Source organism: Pholis gunnellus (assembly GCF_910591455.1).
Source record: "Pholis gunnellus genome assembly, chromosome: 6".
Classification (NCBI taxonomy): domain Eukaryota; kingdom Metazoa; phylum Chordata; class Actinopteri; order Perciformes; family Pholidae; genus Pholis; species Pholis gunnellus.
The window spans coordinates 56797-82002 of NC_136532.1; the positions used below are offsets into that span (position 1 = coordinate 56797).

The window sequence follows — 25206 nt, forward strand, 5'->3', positions numbered from 1 at the left end:
GTATTCACAGTCTAGGCACCACAAGCAAACATGGAGGTGGCTGAGCTGGAATGGCAGCGGCGCTAACGGTGCAAACAGCACTAGCGACGGCAACAGTGCTGACTGCGCTAACAGTGTTAACCTGAGAGGGGAAACGGAGGGTGGGGGTTACACTTCTGCTTGCCCCATCACATAGACTGTATATAAGTGGACGTGGCCATCGTGACGTCACCCATTGGTTTGTGGACTGCCGTTTTGCAGCCTCGAGTTTGGCAATTTGGCCGTTGCCATTTTGGGTTACAGCCATGATCATGTTCTTTTTTTGCAACAAATGAACGGAAGTTACCATATTTGAACTGTGGATGAATGACGTAGAGACATCGTACACGGTTCTGGTAGCGACCTGTCAATTACAAGATAGCCACGCCCTAAAGCATACCCTACTTTGTGGTCTATTTTATACTAAATGGGACCATAATTTTACTAAATGAACATCATGCCGTATTGAAGAAAACTTAAAACTAATGTTTACAATGTTTACTGAGGGAATAAATCAAATGAGAAGTAGTCATTTTCTCATAGACTTCTATACAATCTGACTTATTTCTGCAACCTGAGGAGTCGCCCCCAGCTGGTCAGTAGAGAGAATGCATGTTTTAAGACACTTCCGCATCGGCTTCACTAGCCAGAACCGAAGGTTGCCGCCTGGGTTAAGACAGCATTGTCAGCGGTTACCGGCATATGAGCGCTGTGCAGAGCGGGAGTGGAAAGCTAGTCAGTGGGGCGGGAAGGAAGGGACTCACGTTGTCAAACGTGCACACACTGCCTGCCACGTTACCAAAAACAAGACCAGAGAAGCTCAGAGTGTTAATATCTGTTCAGGATCCCATTACTTAATTTTATCTTCACACAGCAAATAGTAGTTTGCTGCTATATTTATGCTCTAAATATTGTATATAGAACCTTTAACAGAACATTATGGCCAAAGCTTTCTATACACCAATACAATCATATACCTTTTGTACGGAGGACAATCCAAGTAAGTGGTGCTTTGTGACTGTTACAACTGTCCTGAGTTACAATAAGTCAAAACATTAAAGGATACAAATACAAAAAATGTCTCATATTTAACAGCATGGTTCCAATGACAACCATTGCAAAGTCTTTGGTCACATTCAGATGTGTGATTCTTGGCGAGGGGGAGCTGACGCAGATTAAGCTGCGGAGAAGTTCGATCTGATGGAGTCCTCTCGTAACTGACGGTGCTTCCCATTGTCACACTCTTCACTGTGCGTACGGCGCTCAATGGTAATCCTGTAGTTTTTTCTGCAGAGAGAGACAAAAATGTGTTCTTTTTTTTCTGTAGGTTTCACCGCCATTCTTTTCAGTTATCATAAAATCCTACTCACCAAAATCATTGAGAGTAAGGGAAGCAGCGGATACAACTGTCTTATTACTTATTTGGTGAAAACTAGTGTTGTAAAAGTTCATTACATTTCGCAAAGTGACCCTTTTTCAGCTTCAACCTACTTCAGACCTACTGTACTGTACTTACATAAACAGTATTTTTCCTAAGCAATACGCATACATTTGAGAGACATTTGGGCATGCTCGCTTTTTAATGTCAGTTTAAAAAGTACAATGGCCCTAAAGTGCATAACACAACTGCAAAAGAGAAAACACTACGACAATTCAAAATGCACAACAGCCAAACAGAAAACACAATGGCAAAAGAGTGCAAAAGTAATTACTTCCACTTGTTGTACAATCCGGACTTCAATACAAACACTGACCCGAGAGGGGCAGCAATGTGCCTCAAGACAGTGCATCCAATCCGTAATGAGGAATCATTGTTCAATACGAACTTACATTTTCCCGTTTGAGTCTCACCAAATGCCATTGTGTTTTCTCTTTTGCTGTTGTGTTTTGCACCTCGGGACCATCGTACAGTGTCTCTAGGCCTTTAAGTGGGAGGGCAGGTGGACATGTTGGATTGACGGCTGAGCCAGCTGACAGTACTTAGCAGATAGTACTCGAACGCAACAATATTAGCATACATAAATATCACCTATTGTTACCTGAAAAAGTAGAATGCTATAAGCATGGCAGTTCCCAGAACAGCTCCAACTATGACTCCAGTCAAAGCTGATACTCCTAGTCCACCTGTTTGGAAGAGCAGTTATTGGTAAAACCATGTAGTCCGTCATACATACTGTAGAGAAACAGACCAAGTCACATTTCACAGGTGTCACTGAACTGTGGTGTTCATTTACATGATTTGTCCGCGATCTCTGTGTGTGCTATATGTCTTCCTTTCAGCGTGAAATGGTCTGTGTTGAAGGCAGGCAGCAGCTGAAAAGTTCCATTTTCACCAAAGTAGTTGGCCACCACCTGTAAGTGAGTATACCATATTATCATCCAGTTGAATTCCCACAAGCACATTTATCTTCTTCTTCTTCCGGTTAGGGAAGGTGTCACGATGTTGGAATTGTGCTTGTTCTCACCTCAAAGGTTCCTGCTTCAACATTCGTCATCGCCATCAAAGAGAAATCTCCATTTCTGTCACCATTGACGTCCATTGATACCTGGCCAGCGATCCCTGTCCACCACCGTGAAAACAATGAGAACATCACTTAGCTACAAACCCCAAGAAAATATTGGAACATGTTTCTGCAAGTGTAGAAGAAGATTTCATTCAGATACTGTTTCGGGGGCCTATAATCTAACATTTCATTCACAAACAAATACTATATTTTCTCAAATAAGGTCAATAGTCAAGTGCTCAAGTTATAGCCAGAGGCATTGTCACAAGGAACAAGTAAAAGCCGGTCAAAAATACAGGCCAGGGAAATAAACAAAAGTGGATAAACTCCTGGTGCCCATATAAAGTGCATATATAATGCACATTTTCATCCCTTTAATTTAGCAAATTCAACAATATAATCAGGCTATTTTCAACACTTGTTCTAAATCACTCATCTTAAACGTTATTGTCCCATTTTCATATTGTGTGTATGTGTTTTACAGTTTTTCACAAGCATTTCATTACTTAAGGTGCTTTTCTGAAAATAGTTAATCTTCTGCTCAAAACCACATTTTGTCCATGAAATACCAACTCCACGTTTGAAAATGCAAAAAGAAAAAGTTTCTACATTCACTAAATCTATGAAAACATGGCGAACCCAACTCAATATCAAATAATTCTCAAAAACGAAACAAAGGCACAGAAGGTGAAAAAAAAACACTAAAATGCACAGTCCTGTTCTAGTCTATACAATATTTAGCATTTGGACACAGGTTATCGCCCACGTAAAAACTGTTGGCCTTAACCACCCTGGCAGCCTTTTATTACACAACTTACAGTAAAAAGGCTATTTCTCAATGTTTAAATGATCCGTTCATTCTTGCTGTGTACAAGCATTTGTAAATAAGACAAAACGATCCGTAATTTTGGTATTAGGTTAGCTTGTATGTAAAGAAAATGTAGCCTTTATTGAAATGTTTTTTGACTGTAAAAAAAACCAATGTTCCAACCAAACTGTATTTTGTAGTAATGTACAGGTGTCACAAAATGGCAATAGCTTCATTTCAAGTACAGTATGTTAATTAAACGTGCAAGTCACCCACTTTTCCAAAACATGTTACTGCAAATATTTCTTAATAAAAAGCCTTGTTAGGAAATGAAGGGATCAGTCAACTGAAATGCATCTTTTAATTTGGAATGGCTACAGGAAGTTTTTAGTTTCAATTAAGAGCATAGTGTAGTAACAAAATACTTATCAGGGCAAACGTGAGCAGATCAGAAAAGTTAAATATATGAAAGTTACTCTCAAGAACTCAAGAAGGTGATAGACAATTTCTCTCCTGGAAGTGAGGCAAGTGGCCAACTACTCTATTGCGTTTAGAGCTGTGGCTGCTGGGAGTAAGGGGAATGCTCCGTCCCTCTGCGATGCCTTTTTCAAGACATTCTCTGATGTTATCAAAGATAAGCTGGTGGCACGGGAGAGAGCACCAGTGAGCCACACCATCGATCCAGAAATGCCCTCTCCTCTGTTACTCATTTACTGTACATAAGACAGGACAAAATCACTGTGACGTCCCCCATTGGTTTGTGGATTGCCGTTTTGAAGCCTTGAGTTTGGCATTTTGGCTATCGCCATCTTGATTTTTGGCTGTCGCCATCTTGGCTTTTTGGAACCAGAAGTGAAACAACCAAATGCTGAATAAGACAGGTTTAGGCGACCAAAAAGGTTACATTAACTTTTATGAACTGAGAACACACTGTGAAAAAGTTGTAAGACGAAAACATGGACAACGCCGTGGTAGCGACCTGTCAATCACAGGGTAACCCTATAGCATACTCTGCTTCATCATCTATTTGACTCTAAATGGACCATAATTTACTAAATGAATATCATGCTGTATTGAAGAAAACTTGATACTAGTGATTGAGACCATAAACTCAATGTTTGCAATAAATTAGGTAAGAAGTAGGGTTGCTGGGGATCGACCGGGAGCCCTTGATAACCACCAGAACACTTGACCACCAGAAAAGGTCCCATCCATCGAGGCATGTCATCACCATGATACTCTTGTTTTTCATGTGATTAAAGCTCCTATTCTGTCATTTTATTTTGCTATACCACCATATATATATTATATATATATTTTTTTTTTTACAGTGGAGCCATTTGTGATTTTGCCAAGTAATGAGTTCTCTGACCTCTCTAAGGTGCCTGTGGAATACTTGGACATCAAGGAGGTGTTCAACAAGGCTCGGGCCATCACTGCCTCCCCTGGTTGTACATCCCCCAAGGTTTGGCTGTCCTCCCTATCCGCCCTCAAGACCAAGGCTATGGAAAAATCCAGTCAACAAGACATTGGCTTCTCTTTACGTCGCAACGGCGATGCTGTCTATGTGGACATTACATGCATGCAAGCCGCAGCAGTTTAGAGACGTAGCTGTTGCACACAGGTAAAGCTAGGCAGTGTGGCCCAGGATTCATTCTGCACAGGCTTGGTTCATCTTGAACAAGCCTTCTGGCTGTGTCCAAAACCACCTTATTCACTAAACACTTGTTTACTCTATAGTGAGCAAAACATTGACATTTCAGACATTTATGAAACATCATCATTTTGCACCATGACTTTACAGTGGACAGTGAGTTTTCTGTATTTGCAGCACAGTTTCCATAGGACACACAATTTTAATTTAGTTTAATTGTTAACTGAATGACAGTAGCATGATACTTTGTATCACGTGAGGTGTTAAACTTTGCGATATGACTGTATTGATATTCTATATTAAAAACAGTTTAAGCCTGTGACATCATCAACCCATTTGGGCTAGACAATCAGCTGGTATTTACCTACATGCTCCGGGTGATTGTTTTTAAGGAAAACCAACAGCTTGAAACAGCAAACATTTCATTGTCTTTTTGAGGCAACGCCCTCTCTCTAAACTCTGCATTTCTGTATAATATTTGTAGGATATTTAAAATAACACTACTTATGTTTTGCATTCGATTTTTACCACAATAGTGTGTTTTACCTTCAAAACTTCTGTTCCACATGCGTGAGGTGATCTCTGTTCCGTTCTTCTTACTGTAACCATTTTTCATGGCTTCATGCAAGGCGATAGCATACAGCAACATGGCATCATGGAATCCCTCGACAAACATGTTGACCTGAAATGGAACATATAGCCTTATTCTAATTACAGTGCGTGAAGCACAACAGTCACAATGGCTTCTTACATTATATTTTACAACGTACGCTTTGGAGAATTGATAACTTCAATACAGTAACGCAGACCTAGCATTAATAAACGGACATACGTACACTTCCACAGTCTTTGCAGTCATGATACCCAGCTTTTTCGATGGACTTTTTCATTTCCATGGAGAAGTTTTCAAACTCCGGCTTGACTGTCCTGAGCAGTGTCAAAGTGTTCAGAGAAGCATAGGCTTGCCTCGCGTCATTGTCATATTTATCTCCTCTCTTCCACGAACCATTGCCTAGAGTTTTAATTATAAGGAATAGAACAAGGAACATTTCTAAATGTTATTGTTAACATAAATTGTTTCAATTTTGTCAAACTGAATACAGACAATAAGACATGGCTACTGAGCCAAGTAGCTGGCTACAGTACAGTGCAGTTGCTACAGTGCTGAGGCCTTAAAACACAGTGGCAAAGTAGAAACCAAAACATTTCACACAACCAGAGGCATCTGTTTTTTGGCCAATGTGTAGGATTTAGGGAGATCTATTAGCAGTAATTGAATAGAATGGCAGAGAGGAAAGTAAGGTGATGTGGTGCTTCTTTTCACCTACAGATAAAAATACAGCAAGATGCACAGTTTGGGACAATAAAGAGCTGGCTCTAGAGAGACGTTCACATGTTTACGTTACGTGAAGGCCACCGCAGTTTGTGAGTGGAGGGGTATTCCGTTGGTTGCAATATACAACCTCAATGCTAGATGGCACTGAAACCTTTAAGAAAACTAACTCTGAACCCCCAGTTTCCCTCCGATTTACATTAATTATGATTATGCAGTGCACAAATTAAATTAAGTGGTATGTTCATTGGTGTTGCCTCAAGTAGAGTGCCCTTTAAATATGGAGACTCAAAGTACAAGTGTGGTTCAGGGAGGTCAGTGGGCATGTAGGACATCTGACTTTCTTACCAGATAATAGAGAACATGTAAGCAATCAGTTGCCTGACAAAGAGCAACATTATTAATAACATTACTACAAATTACTATTACACTGTACTCTGATTTTGGTCACCACCAACTCTTTAGAGAAATTCCATCCGTCATCATTCACTCATAGTCATGAATCAAATCTAATGTCACAGTCACAGGTTTTCTTTTGTCTTTTTCACATTCTCACCAAAACAGCAGAAAACATGTCATTGTCCAAATATTTATGGACTGAACTGTAGATTAATAGAAAATGTATGCATACATTAAAACCAGAAGATGTCAAATAAACTAGCTGGATTTTCATCATTACTTCAGTTTGTGTAAAAAACACACATTTAAAAGTAACTTGACGTTAACTTTACCGTAAGAAGAGGCGTTGAAGAGTTCAACATTAAAGAACATATAATTGCCGTTGGTCAATCGTCGCCTGTGTGCAGCCAGCATGATCTCTCGGATTTTGTCCGCTCCCATGCACATGATCACCACTGCAGGAAAAGAACACAGAGACAAGTGCAGTTATAGTCGAGTCATTAGTTTTCATGAATTCCATAAAATATCAATTGTAGTAACAATGTTATCCTTAAAAAAAAAAAAAAATCGGAATTATCTTCATTTCATTACTGATGATGGGGGACGTGATCACACTTTTGGGAAAATCCTTCATTCAGATAAAGATCAATGGGCAGAAACATTGTGCAACTCCTTACTGATTTATAAAGAAGCCAACAGAATCAACCAACACAACCTGAACACGGAGTAACTGCTGCTCAATTGCATTCTAGCAGAGCAGCTTACAAATGTTATTCCTAATATTATTAATTCCAGATAAAATGAAAAAACAATTAGCAAAACATAAGACAGACATTGTAGATTACTTTAAGCGACCTAATAAACTATCAATTTTTATGTTTAATTCCGTCGTCACTTGGCATTTATGAGCATCAGTAATTTATCACAAAATAATTAACCTTGATATATTTTGGAATTTTGGTCTCAATTTGTAATATAAATTAAAATAATGATAGGCGTGTTTAGGACACGTTTTTAAATGAGTAAATAGAAATGAAAATTCTTAGTGTTAAATCCAATTCTGAAAGGAATTATTGCTGAGGGGGAGGTGGGGTAATATGAACATAATTTGAGCTGCTAAGGGATTTTAATCCTGTCCGGAGCAAACGTGTTGGTACTAATATTACGAAAGTTGAGAAAGAAGGAAGAGCTGCTTGAACTTCTACTTTCTTTTCTTTTTAAATCAACTCGGTGTAAAATTTGACTTTCGTGCGAAAATTGAGGAAGTCCAAATCATAATTTTTTCCAATCTGATAAATGCTAACACCAACATATCGGAACCAACATAACAGAAAAAATAAAAAATAAAATGAGTAAGACCCTGTTAAAGTTCATCAAATGGGCCGTTGTAATATCTTTTGAGTCATGATTGTTGGCCTATATTTGTTTCCATTTTGGCATTTTAGCATCACCAAGTTTACAAGTATGCTGAAATAGAAGACAAAAAAAAGTCATCTTTCAAATATTTTACCAGGAATTAAACACACACACACACACACACACACACACACACACACACACACACACACACACACACACACACACACACACACACACACACACACACACACACACCTTTAAAATCCTTTTACTTACCTACAAAGCTAGAAATGGTCAGGCACCATCATATCTTAAAGAGCTTATAGTACAATATTATCCTACTAGAGAACTGCGGTCTATTAATTCAGGATGACTTGTGGTTCCTAGAGTCTTAAAAAGTAGGATGGGAGCCAGAGCCTTCAGTTATCAAGCACCTTTTTTGTGCAACAAACTTCCCGTTTCAGTCCGGGGGGCAGACACACTCACCACATTTAAGAGTAGGCTTAAGACTTTCCTTTTTGACAGTGCTTATAGTTAGGGCTGGCTCAGGTTTGCCTTGGACCAGCCCTTAGACCAGCTGGTATAGGCTTAGACTACAGGGGGACTCCCTAAGATACACTGAGATCTTCTCGCCTTCTCTTCATCTCTGTCTGTATGAATTGATGTCCTATTAATGCTCACTACTAACTTTACTTCTTCCCCGAAGTCCTTGTGCTTTCTCGCCTCACAGGTTCTCATGATCGCAGTTTTATCTGGACATTGGTCCTTCCACCCGCCATGGCACCGCTGACACCTACTACCAATTTTTGTTATTCCCATTACTACCCCTGTTACCGAAACCATTAATGCACATTACTGACTTTGTTTATTGCCCGGAGTCTTTGTGCTTTCTCTCCTCAGAGAAGTTCCATGTATCGTTGTTTCATCTGGACCCTGGTCCATCATCCCACCATGACCATGCTGACTCTCACTAATAAATAACACTCTTATTACCGGTACCATTAATGCACATTATTGACCTGCTTCTTCACCAGAGTCTCTGTGCTCTCTCGCCTCGCAGGTACTGATCAGAGTTGTACCTGGAACTGGTCTTTCCTCCTGCCGTGGTTCTGTCATACATCGAATGTGTTGAAATGACATTGAATGTCTTGTAATTCTGTTATGCTGTTCAACACTTGACATCTATTGCACTTCTGTCCATCCTGGGAGAGGGATCCCTCCTCTGTTGCTCTCCCACAGGTCTCTTCCTCTTTCCTCCCCGTTAAAGGGGTTTTTTGGGAGAGTTTTTCCTGTTTCGATGTGAGGGTTCCGGGACAAGATGATGTCATGTGTACATATTGTGAAGCCCTCTGAGGCAAATTTGTAATTTGTGATTTTGGGCTATACAAAAATTTATTTAATTTAATTGAATAAATAAAGATGCTCTGCTTTCTCTAACGGCGCATCAAAGTGATCTACTGAAGTGCAGTGCACGCGTCACCAGGAGTCCATTTCTTCTGGTGGAACAGGAAGATGAGCTCAGAAATATGAGTGGTGGGGATAAATATTCAAAGCTCATTTAAGGTGGGCTGACCTTTAAGGTGGACTGCTAGTACTACAGCTACTCTCGTTGTAGTCACGAGACTCATTTTGCTTTTTAGCGTCCCCTGGTCCTGGAAACAGTTTCCCAGCTCTTTGTAGACGAGAACACTGAGGCGAGTCAGCGAATAGAAGGAGTTACAGCACTAACACCCTCCATAGTTGGAATTCTCCCTTCACAGTATTTCGCCATGTGCTTCCAAAAAACTCTGTCAGGCAGAAGGAGTGCTGCCAACTGTGTCACCAGTGATGAAAATCCAGTAGCGCTGAAGCTTTTTCTCACTCTGAGCTCAATTTGTTTTTAAACCCCTCATTTAAAATCATTGAAAGTGCAAAAAAAGTGTTTGCCGAATAAATATCACATGAAAAAAAAGCTTCACTGGGTTGATATTAAACTTTTCCTTTGGTGATTAAAAATAAATAAACCGACAAACAAGCAGCTACACAAACAAGGCCCGCAATTGAAAAACGGCAGCGTCCCGTGTTAATAAGGAAGATTCAGAGTCCTGCTGGAACATTCCTCACAACTCTGTCACTTAAACACACCTCCTGAAATATCCCTCGAGTCAGTGGGACAAACTTCACCTCAGTCCTGCCAGCACTATAGCACCCTTTAATTACCCTGGGCTCCACACACACTACCGACCCTTGTGTGTGCTCGGCAGGCCGTTCCGTAGGGGCAGCGCTCGCAGCCAGCAATATTTCAAAACTTCTGGATTTTTCCTCTTTTGCGCTAGGGCACTGATACTAGTTACAAATTAACTCAGGAATGGGGCAGCACATGGCGCGCTCACTGAGTGCAGGCAGTGTCCCCGTGTTGGCCTGTTAAACTTCTGAAGACGGAGCGTATGCAAATAGGGGAGCTGTTGTGCATCGCTCCTAAAAGAAAAAAGCCAAGGATACATGTCAGATCAGTCTGTCAGAGAGGTGAACAGGATGGAGAAAAGAGAGTAAGGTGACTGGACAAGCCGCCCTGCTGTTGCTGTTGTTATTAACAGTATTGTCCTTTCAGAGCCTTGAGACGTTTGTGGTCATACAGAAAAAGCCAGCCATTGCCGCACAACCACACTGGAGTCCAAGGGGAGTTCTCTCCAAATACAAAGGCTTCATACAGACTCAGGATGGGAGTGCATGTCTCGGGTGGATTAGCATCAGAAAAACAAGCCAATCATGAGAGAGGCGCTTCATTTATTTTTTTCCCTCCATAACTGTTTGTTGCACGTTGTAGTATTGTGCAGCTAACGGTGGGGAAATGTGTAGCAGATTGATGACAGGGGGGTTCATATGAAGAAAGCATGCAAATGTTAGTTTGGTTGGTTGTTTTTTACTTCAAATATCTTATGTCAGTCATACATCCTTGTGCATTGTTATACAGGAGCATGATAATGATGAGGGAGTTTGTATCATTATCATCACAATAATCATTAAAAGAAATCTATTCATCTACAAATCTTACAATACTTATTATTATTAAAGTGTTAAAGAAGCAGAGAAATCAGAATCGTACCTGAACTATGGTCGGGATCAACTTATAATATGGTCGTCAAAACAATTAATATTAATCAATCTTTGAAAATAAGATTTGTCATTAATTCTGATGCTGAACTCGTGAAAGGGGATTAACCATGCTATGAACCAAATGGAGTCTTCTGGTTTTTTTTGCTTGTGGTCAGTGTCCAGTGATAATCCACCCGAGGTGTCCTGATTTAAAAAGAAATACTGATCATGGGGATGGAAAGTATTCTTTAACTTCTCATCTGCTATTTGTATTACTGCTTGTATAAAAGTGGATGCTGGTGGTTCTGTTAACTCTGGCCAATCACATCAGTTCCTCTTCTTCCCTCTAAAGTGTTCCCCACTGTGACACTAATGACGGCTAGAGCAATATGAATATACAGCAGCTCTGGTATGAATATATAGCTCCATAAGTCAGCTCTTTTCATGCTGAATTATTCACATACTAAAAACTTGGCAATGATGCACAGTTTTACTTACAGTATGAGGTCTGGTTAAAGGTGCCATAAACCTCTGAAACCCAAGCATTGATTTTATTTATGTAGATTTTTATTCTACCATTTATGCTGTCTTTAGCAAGCCTCTGGTCAAGAAAATTCTATTTTTTTGCCTTTTCTTTGGGTTTTTGGAGGATTTTGTGTAAATGCTGCCAAATGGCAACTTCGGTTCCTAAGGCTTCCAAGTATCACCACTTTAATTATAACAAAGTCCAGAGATTATTAGACATTGGTGATTCAATATCAAAAGATGCTTAAATCTTAAGATTTTATTTTATTGACACAAAACTGTTTGATGGAGAGCAATAAACAGCAAATTATTTTCACCAGTAAAATTCCGATAGATCCGCAGTTTCTGAAATACGCAACAACGTTTCAAAGTCACTTCAATCACCTGTCTCGTCTTGACAATGTCTACAGGCCTCAATGTATTGAGCTGCTGCCATGTGATTGGCTGATTATACATTTAAAGTGAAGTTGTAGAGGTATTACTAATAAAAGACGCCCGTCAGTGTATATTTTCTGTTAACCCTAACACTACAGAGTTAACCCTTAACCCCATATACATACAGTTTGTATACACTACATATCAAAGTATAAATAATAAAGATTCATTTACTCATGAGTCAGTGATTGGGCCTTTTGTGTGGGTAAATGAAGCCCATTGAGGCCCAGTGCTGTATTTTGCAACATTGAAACAAGCGTCTTATATATTTTTTTAAATTATTAACGTTTTCTATCATTAAACATCTTTAGAAGAAAGGAAAACAATACTTCAGCTCCAATACTTACTTTGAAAATTGCGTTGGGGATGAGAGGTAGTTGTGTTGCGCAACTTTTAACTTTACTAACACTAGTTACATAACAAAGGTTTTTACGTCACAAACATACTTAATTTAAATCCAAACCCTGAACTTCTCCTAAACTTAACTAATTAGTTTTGTTGCGTACGTAAACTTTAAATCTAAGTCAAACTACGTTGGAAGTTCATTTTAAGAAGAGACTGAGCAGAAAATGTATGTTTCCTATGTACACAGAAATGTATTTTGAAGTGACTCTATGCTAAAACTAGCGCTAGAGGGGAACGTAGAGCGTCATAGTGTGAAGCGTGTGTTCTGTACAGCAAACGACACCCTCTATCTTTAGACACTCAATTCGATAAGAAAAAACTCCCCCTAAAAAAACCTTTAATAGGGAAAAATGTGCTTTAAAAACAGCACTTTTCAATAACAAATAACAGTTTATAGTCCCACCGGTGTCCGATTTATCTGAAACGGACTCTGCTCTATCACATCATGTTCTCAGCCACAGGTCTACCTGTAACGCAATTATACATGCACAGCCTCAGGCACTGCTTTTGCCAGACCTGTTGGACACAATCTGATGGTGTACCAACAGTGTGTTTTCCACTGAGGATGCATCGATAGGAACAGAAGTATCTTCAACCCTAAATAATGATTCTGCTTTATTACAAATTGGGTCATATTTTTGTGGTTTTGGCCATCATTCATAGAGGTTATGAGGTTACGATAACCTTATACTGTCCAAGTTAATTACCGAGATCATGTGGGAACACGGTGACGTCTCACACACACACACACAGAGCCTGGAAACAAACCAACAGTTTATCAGGGTTATCTAAAGAATTTCATTCGGAGGTAAAAACAAAAAAGCGTGAAAGTGAGCACACCTGAAATGTCTGTTATAAAATAGAAAACTGTTTGCACACAACTACCGGAACTACAAAGGTAAGTAGGTTGAAGTTGAAGCAGGATCTGAGTCTAAAAAAAGTGAATAGTTGTTTACAACAGTGTGAGGAATCATTTTTACCGCTTGCCTTGTTGGCTTAAACAGAATTAAATTAGAACCACACAAGAACCTGTCTAGTGTTCGGTTCTAGCTGGTTCTGTTTTGGATCTAATTTCAGGTTCATAAAATATCTCAGGTAAGTACTCACGGAAGAAGCAGCCTCACTTTAAGCCAGCACTGAACGTCATTGCCTCATTAATTGACAGACCCTGGTGGCAGATTATATCAGTTGCAGATACTTAACATTAAAGCTATAAATTTGTTGGTTAACGCTCTCTCTACAAGCCAGATGGTCAAAGATCATGAGTTAAAGAGAACTAACATTACTTCACAGTCAAGAGAAGACAACGCGTTTTTGTGGTGCAACAAGAGTAACAAGACTAAGCAGTAAGTCGTCTCTGATCCTGCTGCATCACGTCAAATTTCAGCAGTTGGAATCTCCTAGTTAAAGCAAAACCTCGTAATGTGCGTATTGGATTTCTGTCAGAGTTTGACCAGAAGATCGACACCACTGTCATATCCATCTGTCAAATATGAAGCTACGTTCAGCAGCTGGTTAGATTAGTTTAGCACAAAGACTGCCAAAAGGAGACAATCAAAGGTGATGACCAGCAACTTTAAAGCACCCAATTAACACATATCTTGTTTGCGATAATAACGTGTTAACTTGACCAGCACTAATAAAAATATATATCCAGATTATTGTTATCATCAGTAATACAATTGTTGCTGCTGCAAACCTTATTTATTTAGCAAAAGATTGCTGTAACACAAAATTAAATGCTGTTTCTGCCTGCTACTGTGTGTGCAGTAGAGGAAACATGTTGAGGTGCCATCTACAGTGTTCTACTAGTGAAGAAAACATGATGAAGTGCCCTGTAGGGTGCCCTGCTAGTGGAGAAAATTAGATAAGGGGAACTTTAGGGTGCCCTGCTAGTGGAGAAAACGTGATGAGGTGCCATTTAGGGTGCCCTGCCAGTCGAGAAAATGCGATGAAGTGCCCTCTAGGGCAGTGGTTCTCAACTGGTCTGGCTGCGGGACCCACCATCACCCCTTAATGACCCAAATCGAGGAAAATTGTCAACGTCTCAAATTTATTTTATGAAAATAACCTGTTCTATGCTGTGAAATAGCTGTTGTCTATAAGCATTACAAGGCATTAACGTCAAATACTGTTAAGGAGTGTGAATAGACGGCACTCCGCTGCATAAAAAATCCCCTTCAAAATAAAAGCAACAGGTTCTTTTTTTTCCTTTCGTTCAGGCAAAGGCCCGCGACACACTGAAAACGGGTCCGCGACCCACCAGTTGAGAATCACTGTCCTAGGGTTCCCTGCTAGTGGAGAAAACAAGATGAAGTTCCCTCTAGGGTGCCCCGCTAGTGGAGAAAACGAAATGAGATGAGGTGCCCCGTAGGGTACCGAACCGGTGGCGAAAATGTAATCAAGACCCCTCTATGGTTCCCCATACAGTGTAGAAAATGAGATGCAGTGCACTAATGGGTAGGGATGGGTATCAAAACCGGGCACCGTTGCTAAATTATTAATGACCTGAGTATTAATAAGCTCCGATATATTTGCTTCCTGAAGATAACTATGACAACCACGCTCGTTACTGCAAGTGCAATAAAACCTCAGCGACTAAACAGCCAATACTTTATCAATATATCTGTTCAACAAGCATAAAAATGATGTGAACATGTAGAAAAGTGATATTTCAATTGGCTCTGTCTGCAGTCTATCATCCACCGCTGCATGTTTACAAAACCACAACGCGCTAGCTCGGCGATGAGCAGAACAAGCTGTTCTTCATTCTTTATAGGAATGTTATCTATTTAACATTTTACATTTGTTTCCAGTAAACTATTAATGACTTTGTAGAGTGACTTTGCTGATGTAAACATTACTGCTGTGGCTGTCCGTAGAGTGTATTCTTTAATCAACTTTCGGTTTATATATATGTCACGGGGCATGGTGGAGGACTCAAACGCAGACCAGGCAGAGTAGTGTGAAGAAAGTATCTTTAATGAACAATATCAACCGACAGCAGACTTACAGGACACAATGGGGAATCCATGGACGAGACAAGAGACGAGGGGGGGAAATCCAGCAGGACGAGGTAGGGTAGGCAGTGAGACGGGAATAGGACAAGCCGAACGGGCGGGTAGACATTACAAGGATCTGGCAAGGAGTGACTGAGGGGCAGGAGTTTATGTAGAGGGAACAGGTGAGAGGAGTTGTGCTGATGAGGAGGAAGTGCTTGATTAGTGATCAGAGGCAGGTGAAGGGAATTAGGCTGAGAGAGTGACTGAATGGTAGAGTGAGGAGGGTGGAGTAACACAAAGACACACAGAACACAGAGGCAAAGCCTAATCGAGACAATATATCTATTCAACCAGCCTCAATTTAGCGCTGCTGCACATACATGAACCAAAGTATCATTGCTTGTACAATTAAAATGGGGTCCTATACTTTAACTGTAGCACCTATATTTTACACATGAAAAAATAGTCAACTTTTTAGGTTGCAGGTTAACAGTATTGCTAAAAATTAAATTAATTTGCCTCAGTAATCCAAAATCTCCCGCATAAACCAGCCGATGTGTGTAGTGTGTGTGTGTTTGTGGGAGGGTTTATTCTGTATTCTGTTGTGGACTGTTTTAGTTGCTTGTTATTTAGTGAATCTCTAGGAGAGAGTGGGGCGAAACCTTGCAGGCTTAGTCTTTAACTGAAGTAAAACACCTTCTTATTTGGCAACTTCCTTCATAGTATAATAGAACTGTTTTATCATAAGGTTACAGCATGTGCAGCACGTCTAAAATGTAGATTCAACTATTGTAATTTTCTTGGCTGATTCCAGTTTGTGTTTGTTATATTTTAAGTCTGACCTGCTGATTCCAATTTTCTTTCAAAGAACTATAATTTACAGCGAGGTTTTAGACAAACTGTTTTCCTCACCCTCCCAAAAGTTCTACCATCCCGAAGTCAGTGTAAACTGTGAATAATTCTAAATGATATCCTTTTGCTTTGTTATTGTCATCAATAGTGTTTATTTGCTCAACAACACACATTTCAAAATATTAGGAAATAAATGATTGTATTATAATTTAAATATTTTCTTTGATTTAAAAAATAAGATAGATAGATACTTTATTCATCCCCAGGGGGGAATGTGTCTGTAGCAGCAGTAAACGAAGTTACACAGTAATAAATAATCATTTCAAATTAGTAATTCTAATTATATATTATAAGCTGCTTAGAGCTAGTGTTAGGAAGTTAAACAGCTCATAATTGTGTGGCTGGGTGATACAGAGCAAAAAATGGCCTGAATGGCCATACACAAAATATATATATATATATATATATATATATATATATATATATATATATATATATATATATATATATATATATATCTGTATTTTCTATGGAAGTGGGCTGAATGTTCAGTTGAAAGTCAAAGCCACATGTGAGATGTCACAAGCACTTTTATTAAAACACATATCATATAAGCTATCGTTAAGCTACGGTTGAGACAACTAACTGATTAAACTGACTAATTCAACGACATAATCATGCTAGTGTAACAATTTGTTATTCTATATTACTCATATAAAGTGTTATTCTGTAATTAATGATACTATGTTAAACTGGCCAGGCCTAGCCTCGTTTACATCCATGATAATCATGCCCACAGGGTGTGTGTGTGTGTGTGTGTGTGTGTGTGTGTGTGTGTGTGTGTGTGTGTGTGTGTGTGTGTGTGTGTGTGTGTGTGTCGTCGTGGCGCTGTCCCGGGTGCTGAAACCCAGCGGAGGAGATTGTTAGACGGACAGTCTCCCAATGTATCAATGATACATGAACACACAAAAAAGGAGAGGAATATTCTGTCACTAAAAGAAGTTATAGAGACATCAATTAATGTTGTTGTGCCAAATATTAGGAATATAATTCAAATATTAAATCTTAGCTAAATGAATACATGCGATTATAATAATCATATCAGAAACAGGATTTCTGACACTTAGTCTAGACAGGTTTTGGAGGGAAAAATTCTTTGTCACTTGGAGGACTGGAACGAAGGAACACTATTCGAAGCCCAAAAGCATTATGATTATGAAAACATTTTAAAAACAATTTTGATGAACAACTAGACTTGTGTAAAGGTCCTGGTTGCACACCAGTATCCCCCAGAATTCTGGATCTGATTGGTCCCCTTAACATACAATAGCTTAAAACCCATATTCTGATGGTCTTCTGTGCCAAATAAGGAAAAGCTCTGGACGCCAGTATGCTGTAGGGACTCGCTACAGACAGGGGAAATAAATAGCCTCACAGCTGTATGCCTCAACCAGTTGCACTTTGAATCCACGTCTGTCCAAAATGTCATCACTTCATCATTTTATCCTATATTAGACATCTAGTTAGATATGGCTATAAACATCTTTTGTAAGGTCGCACTGAGCTTTGACCACCAGATTCTTATCAGTTTACCCAATGAGTCCAAGTGGACGTTTCTGCCAAAGCTGAATGAATTATCTGCAGGCGTTCCTGAGACGTTGCGTTCTTGAGAATAGGACGGACGGACGAACAAATGGACGAACGGACAACCTGAAAACATAACGCCTCTGGGAAGCATAAAAGCAACACAGTGATGTGTGCAGATTGTTACTGTTTTCAATGGCTTTGACAGTACAGACAGAATAAATAGTAGCTATGCAGAATGGCGGAGTGCAATAACACTGTGCTGTTGAAGGATACTGTCAGTGGCAGGCCAAGGACATTGTTTACAAGATCACTTTGGCAGCCGCATTATGCTCGTGCACATTTTTCCATGTTCGTGTTAACCCAAGGTTTCTGGTCTTGGAAGCAGCCGGTGGTTTATGTAGATCGTGTACTGGAAACGTGAACGTGACAGCATGATTGACTCCAGTGAGCAGCGAAGTCACATCTAATCTAAAGCGCCAGGGCACTGGAGGCTGTGTGCTTAATAACTATGGGAAAAGCTGGTAAATGCAACAGCAGCGAGAATATGAAATCTTCAAATCATGTTATATTGTCGGTTATAAAGAGGTGGACCCGCCTATCCCCTCTAACACGGCTCAGCTTTTGCTGAAAAGCTGTCCAATCTTTGCGGAAAGCCTTCAAACCTCTCAGTTGAGCACCTGCCGTGCCGGGAATACTAATTTCCCGCCATCAGGTGCACTTTGTGGCCCTGCAGCATTTAGCATGTGAAATATATGCTAATTTATACAACAGCCACTTCTGCGATATGAGATGATGTAACCAGGAAGTGTTATGACCGGAGGATTGTGGCCGAAACGAGCTGAAACAACCCTTGGCATACATATTCTCTCATTTGGTTTGACTTTTAATGTAGAAAAATATAACAGTCCTACTACAGCTACTATTTCATGTCAGGTAGTTCAATATATTGAAAATCGATTCTCTATTCATGGCAAAAGCTATTTTGTTAGCCTGGGTCTCACTTTTTTCCCTAAAAAGAATACGCCAATGTGTTTTGACGGTCATTTGGATACATTTAACATATTATTTGTTGGGGATTCTCATTGGAAAACTCATTGTTTTCTACCTAAGAAGCATTTACTTTCGTTTAGTTACTCATAAATATCTCATTAGCCCATGTAAAAAGGCAGCCACCTGTCCGGAACCTGTGCAGAATAAGACAAGGGCATAGTTAAAGTTATTGTACACTGTAAGAGCTCTTTAGGCCACATTTGGAGAGGGGGCGTCCCATTTTGGTCACTGCCAATTCCAAAGTCCTCTGAACATTTTCGAGCAACTAACCCATGTGGTTCATCTCTTCAGTCCATAGTAGGGAAGTGCGTTGATATCAGCACATCATCAGTATCCGCAGATAAAGGCTTTGAAATTAGATTAGAAATTGACATTTCCTCCCATGTTACAGGCCAATAAGATGACATGAATGCACGCTTTGCATTTAATAAGCAGCTAGTAGACTTTTCCTTATGGGAAATGTGTGCTCACACCAAAAAAGGTGGCAACCTCCGGTTCTGAAAAGGGAAGCCAATTTCTACTGACCATCAGATTGTATAGAAGTCTATGAGAAAATGACTACTTCTCTCTTGATTTATTACCTCAGTAAACATTGTAAACATGAGTTTATGGTCTCAATCTCTAGTTTCAAGTCTTCTTCAATACAGCATGATGTTCATTTAGTAAATGATGGTCCATTTAGAGTCAAATAGACCATACAGCTGAGTATGTTTTAGGGCGGGGCTAATGTGATTGACAGGTCGCTACAATAGTCAAATATGCCGTCACTCCTCTGCAATCCAAATATGGTCACTTCCATTCACTGTTTGCAAAAAGCCAAGATGGCGACGGCCAAACTGCCGAACTCAAGACTTCTAAATAGTCATCAGTCCACATCTCTTCCGGATGATGTTATGAACCCAGACACGGCATTGTTTGGTTTTCTGACCTATCTGGGACTTCTATAACATGTACAAAGCAGCAATAACGGTTACTTTGGTCATGGTTAAATAAACTTTGTTGGTTTTAACACGCAAAAGTGACGCAAATAAACACAAATTGAACAGCTGTCAAATTTGCGGGACTAACGCAAGGCAAGAATTTGCTTCTCATTTTGGTGTGAATACAGCATTACTCAGCTCTTCTACTCTCACTTGGTTTAAGTCACTGCCTCTTCTGACGGAACACTATGAGAAAAGAGCAGCTCATATTGGTAGCGAGAGCGACAAGTTAGCATACTGCCAAGTGTTGGAATGTCTGCAGAGCTCCGCCTCCGCCCTCACAGAAACAGAGACCAAAGCAGAGGAAACAAACTAGCAGTGAAGGACAGAAACACGCTGCAAAGACTCGAGAAAGGTATATGTAGGAAAGGTAATATGAAAGAAAACATGGTTTTGTATGATTTCCTTTAGAAACTTCTTTGTATAACACCACATTTCCCATTTCTCACCCGTTACTTTTCATGAAAAAGTGTAGTTTCCATTACTCTACTAATTTAAGCTGTCATTTCTTACTGACAGTCAGAAATGTCTCTGCTCGAAAACTGGATAATATGAAAGAAAACCTCTTTAACACGAGCCCTATTTTTAGGCCTCTGCTCGAAAATGTCATACCCATACTCAAAAGGGCTTATCTCTCTAACTACAAGGTCTATTTGAATAATTTCAATGGAATAATAACACTAACACTTGTGAGATTTGTTAATATGTGTACATATCAGTGTATATGTTACTGGTTAATGCTGAATGAGGATAAACAGCTCAAATAGAACATTTTCAGGTTCACCTGAACATTTTTTTATTTTATTTACTTGAAATTATGCAGATATGCACAAATCAACCCTCACAAGTCATAGCACAACAGGTCAGTAGTCTCTAAAAAAAAAAAAATGGCTTTGATAAAGTGAAGCAGGCCAGCAATATCGATGGTTTTGTACAGGTCAGCCGACGTCAATTCTGATTTTGGAAGCAGCACTTTCAGCTGTTTTATTGTAATTTTATATACTATATAACTATATATTTCACTTCATTTATCACAAATAGTGTTCAATCTATCTAATACAGATACAGCCTGTGATTGGCGGATTTTCGTCTACGACACAGCGTTGAATGCGGAAGAGTCTAAGGAGTGTAATGATATGTTCGTTGAGTTGATTGACAGAATTTTAAGCCAATAAAATAAAACCCATTGGCCGAAATGAAAAAGACAACCTCTTCTTCATACAAGCTCGTAGAGACTCTGTTTTTTCACACAACGAAGGAGAGAGACCGGGAGCACATGGCTGAAAAGATTCATTTTGGATTTTTGGTGATTTTCTTCCAGAAAACCGTCTCAACACACAGCCAAACCGCTGTTTGGCTGTGTGTTGCTCTGTGGCTGATGGATTGTAACTTTTTAATGGTTTGAAGGAGAGGAATTTGGAAGATATGGTTGGATTCAGTGTGGAGTCCTCATGCTCTCTGATATGCGGTTTGTCTGTGAAAGTGCCGTAGTTTTTGGTTGGTATCGGTGAACATAGCTCCTAGCGAAAAATAGGTGAAATTGTGGTACTACTTGTAGTATATAGTATTACTTTGTGTATGTTTTTGAGTGTGTAAAATAGCTTATATGGTTCATTTTATCAGAATTTCTTCATTACGTAGGTTTTTGATATACAATAAAATATAATTTTATTTGTTCTCAGAAGTGATTTGTACTACATGTGTGTACTCTGTCGCCCCCCCCCTCTAGCCCCCATTTGGGGGCTTCGTGTACATAAGGATAACCTTATGATTTCCTTTAGAAACTTACTCCTAACAGCAGTTTCCATTTTATGTTCTCTTCATGAAAAAAACTAAAGCTGTCACATCTTACTGAAAATGGCTATAAACCCGTTTCTGCTCAAGAAACACTCAAAATTAGAGAATATGAATTTCCTCTAGAAACCTCTAAAACAGCAGATTTTTCATTTGACTGACTATAACTGTAAAAAAAAAACGCTCAAAATTGGATGAAAGAAAACATAGTTTAAAATGATTTCCTTTACAAAACTATGTAAGTTCAATATTATGGATCCCGAGTCTGTTGACATGAGAGGATGCTCCATGCCAGCAGCACACGAGGCGTTATGTAACAGTGCCAGCAGCTCCGACATGAGGGACGGATGAAGTGGCTTAACTTCCGCTGGCGGGCAACAGTCTAAAGTGACATCTTCACATTACACATGAATATATTCATTTTTACATTACAGTTTTATCCTTTTGTAATTACGGTCTACCACAAATATATTTCATAATATTTTTGATCCTTATAACTTCACTTTAAATTATTTTGTGTCTTAGATTACCATTTTTACATGCGTGATTTCATTTACATATTTAATGAACACTGTTGGAGGCGGCCGTTTCTCTGCAACTGCACATGACAATAAAGAACTTGAAACATTGCGTATTTTGTCTGACAAATGTAAACAATATGTTGATTACTCGATTTGACAACTAAACGATTAATCAGAAACTCGTCTGACAGCTAATTCATCATGTATGTGATTTTTGTTCAAAGGTCCACATCTCTCTGAACATCTGTGTCATCTTTTCTGTCCCCGGACCCCAATAGAAAAAAAACCACAGACCATTCTCCGGGAAAACAAATGCATCAGTATTTCCCTGGACAGTGTTTTCATGATGAGCTGCAGAGGACTTGAAAATAAAACTATGATGACGAATAACTTTTAGTGAATGTGAGTATTAAGGGATTCTCGGCTGATTCCTTTGCGACTGGATTTGTTGGTTGAACACAACAAGCAATTTGAAGACATCTACTTGGTTTGGGAACTTGTGATGTGTTCCCAAAACAAGTTGCAGCTGAATCCATGAATATTTTTTGAAAAGATTCACCTTTGATGAGTCTCCTTTTAACTACCAGATATCACCATGAAACTGCCCTAGTTGATTACTTACATGAAGACAATTCTTTTTTGTATTACAAGTTAACAAATGTTATGTTTTGATATGCAAATGATGCATTATCTTATCAAATGTGCTAATGTGCACACATTTCCAGAACAGAAACGTGTACACTGGATAAAGCCAGGATCACAATTCTTGGTGAATTTTGTTGACGTATAGTCAAATGTCTTTACAGAGGGAATGTTGTATATTTCTTACTGTCAACAGCCATACAAAAAAAATGTTTTCTATAGTTTTGGGAATAAAATGGTATATATATATATATAAATAATATATGATGTATGAACAAACCCCTCTGTAAAAACCTTCAGAATTTAGAGAGGTGTATGTAAGAGCTACTGAAGAGATTTATGGATCAGTAATATAAATAAATAATAGACATTATTATGCAACTTCTCCAGTTGATAACTGACATTAATACATTACATTTTTGCATTACATGTTTTCTGAAATGTTATGTTTAAATATACAAATGAGGCATTATCTAATGGTAACTGTTGGTGAGTTTAGGAGAAATCTACAGATGTAAATAGACAAATAAGTAAAATAAACACCTTTTGGACGTTTTCTTTCTACTAGTCTGAAAGAAGACATGTTATGGAAGCAAAATAGCCCAAAATCTAAACAACGTTTGCCTGTAGTGTCATGTTTAACTGTAAAACATGTGATCAGAAAATGGAACTTAACTTTACAGGTGAGTTTTTTAAGCCGCGTCTCCTTCAACCACGTGACCTATCTTAGACTTCAGAGAGCACCCTTACCTTCGGTGTCCTGGATGTTCTGGAGGACGTCCTCGGTGTCCACGCGCTCCTCCTGAGAGAACGCGTACGTCTTGATGTTGAAGTCGGCCATCAGGTGGTAGACCCCCTCCAGCGTGAAGTAGCAGTTCCGCTCCGCCTTGTCGTCCTCGTACACCAGCAGCGCACTCCTCCACGTGAAGTGCTCAAACATCGCGGCGAACGTCTCCGCCATCTTCACGTGGGACGGCGCGATGCGGGTCAGGTGGGAGTACTCGCCGTGCTTGTCGCCGAAGCCGGCGGCCAGGGCACCTGCCGAGATCACCGGGATGTCCCAGCGGGACGCCAGTCTCACCACCGCCGCCGCCTCGTACTCGCACACCGGCCCCAGGATCAGGTCCGGCTTGCGCGCGCACGACCTGTCCACCAGCCCGAACAGGGCATCGTTCACACAGTCGGAGTCCTCGAACTGGACGTTGAAGCGGAAGCCCGAGTACCGTTCCCCGTCCGCCCTCAGTCGCCGCTGCGCGTAAAAGATCGCGGGCGCTACCCGCGCGTGCGAGAACGGGTAGGAGTTGTTTTGCGGTAGGAACACCAACACCTCCACGTCCTCGGTGAATGTCACCACCGGGCTCAGGAGCGTGAAAAAGTACACGCACAGTGCGCTGGAATGTGGCATGATGCGACTCTCCCGAGTCCCCCCCCAGACACACTTCACAATAAATTGTTCCTCCAAATGTTTCTTTTCCCCCCAAGTTGCCTCCACTGTTTGCGCATGCAGCTGCAGACAGAGCGCCCTCCGCCGTGAGTACCTGGCTCGGGGCTAATAGTGAATAACTGTTTGTCTTTTGAGAGACGCGAATCTGCCGGACTGTGTATGTTTTATTCTGCATTTAGTTTCCTCCGAAAGGGCTCCTAAATACATATATATATATATATATATATATATGTAATTTTTTGTTTTGCCCCCCCCCCCTCTTTACAGCTGATCCCGCCGGGCTCGGAGGTCCTTCCAGCTCCGCCAGCAGCCGCCGCACACGCTGCAGGGCTCCAGCCTGGAGTATTTGAAGCGTCGTTTTTTTTCAGGATTTTATTCCTGCGTCATCGCGGCTCTGGCCCCGCCCCCTTCTTAAAGCGACAACCCGCCGCACGAGCTCACAATGAGCCGCTTTACCGCGGGCCCGGCGGAATTAATGGGGTTAATGGGGGAATTGTGTTTTCGTGCGGCCCGAAGCAACAAACGAAATACAAGACTTTTCTTGTGCGTGTTTTTTTTTTTCAGCTATTATTTATTATTTTTATTATATGGCCACCGCAGCCAGGATCAAAAAGTCACCGTTAAACCTTAGAATAACCATAGTTTAATTAAAAGATGATTGTTTCAAGCTGGTGAGTGATTGATTCTCTAAAATGACAGATTTAGGACGAAGCGCCACCTTCACTCTGAATTCCAACATTGATCTTTTCATTTTAAAGTTGACGTTTTGAAACAATTCACAATTCATCTACGGTTTGCTGCTGCAAACAGCAAATATGA

General features: G+C 40.0%; 1 protein-coding gene across 1 annotated transcript; it reads right to left on the reverse strand.

Annotated features, from left to right (window-relative positions):
• Positions 1-1171: 1171 nt before the first annotated feature.
• On the reverse strand, positions 1172-24348 carry npr3 (natriuretic peptide receptor 3; the record flags this gene model as incomplete). Its single annotated transcript, XM_079160547.1, has 8 exons — positions 1172-1305; positions 2058-2142; positions 2253-2370; positions 2484-2578; positions 5531-5666; positions 5821-5996; positions 7049-7171; positions 23694-24348. The coding sequence occupies 8 exons, from the start codon at positions 24346-24348 to the stop codon at positions 1194-1196; spliced, it is 1500 nt and encodes a 499-aa protein (XP_079016673.1). The 3' UTR covers positions 1172-1193.
• Positions 24349-25206: the final 858 nt, after the last annotated feature.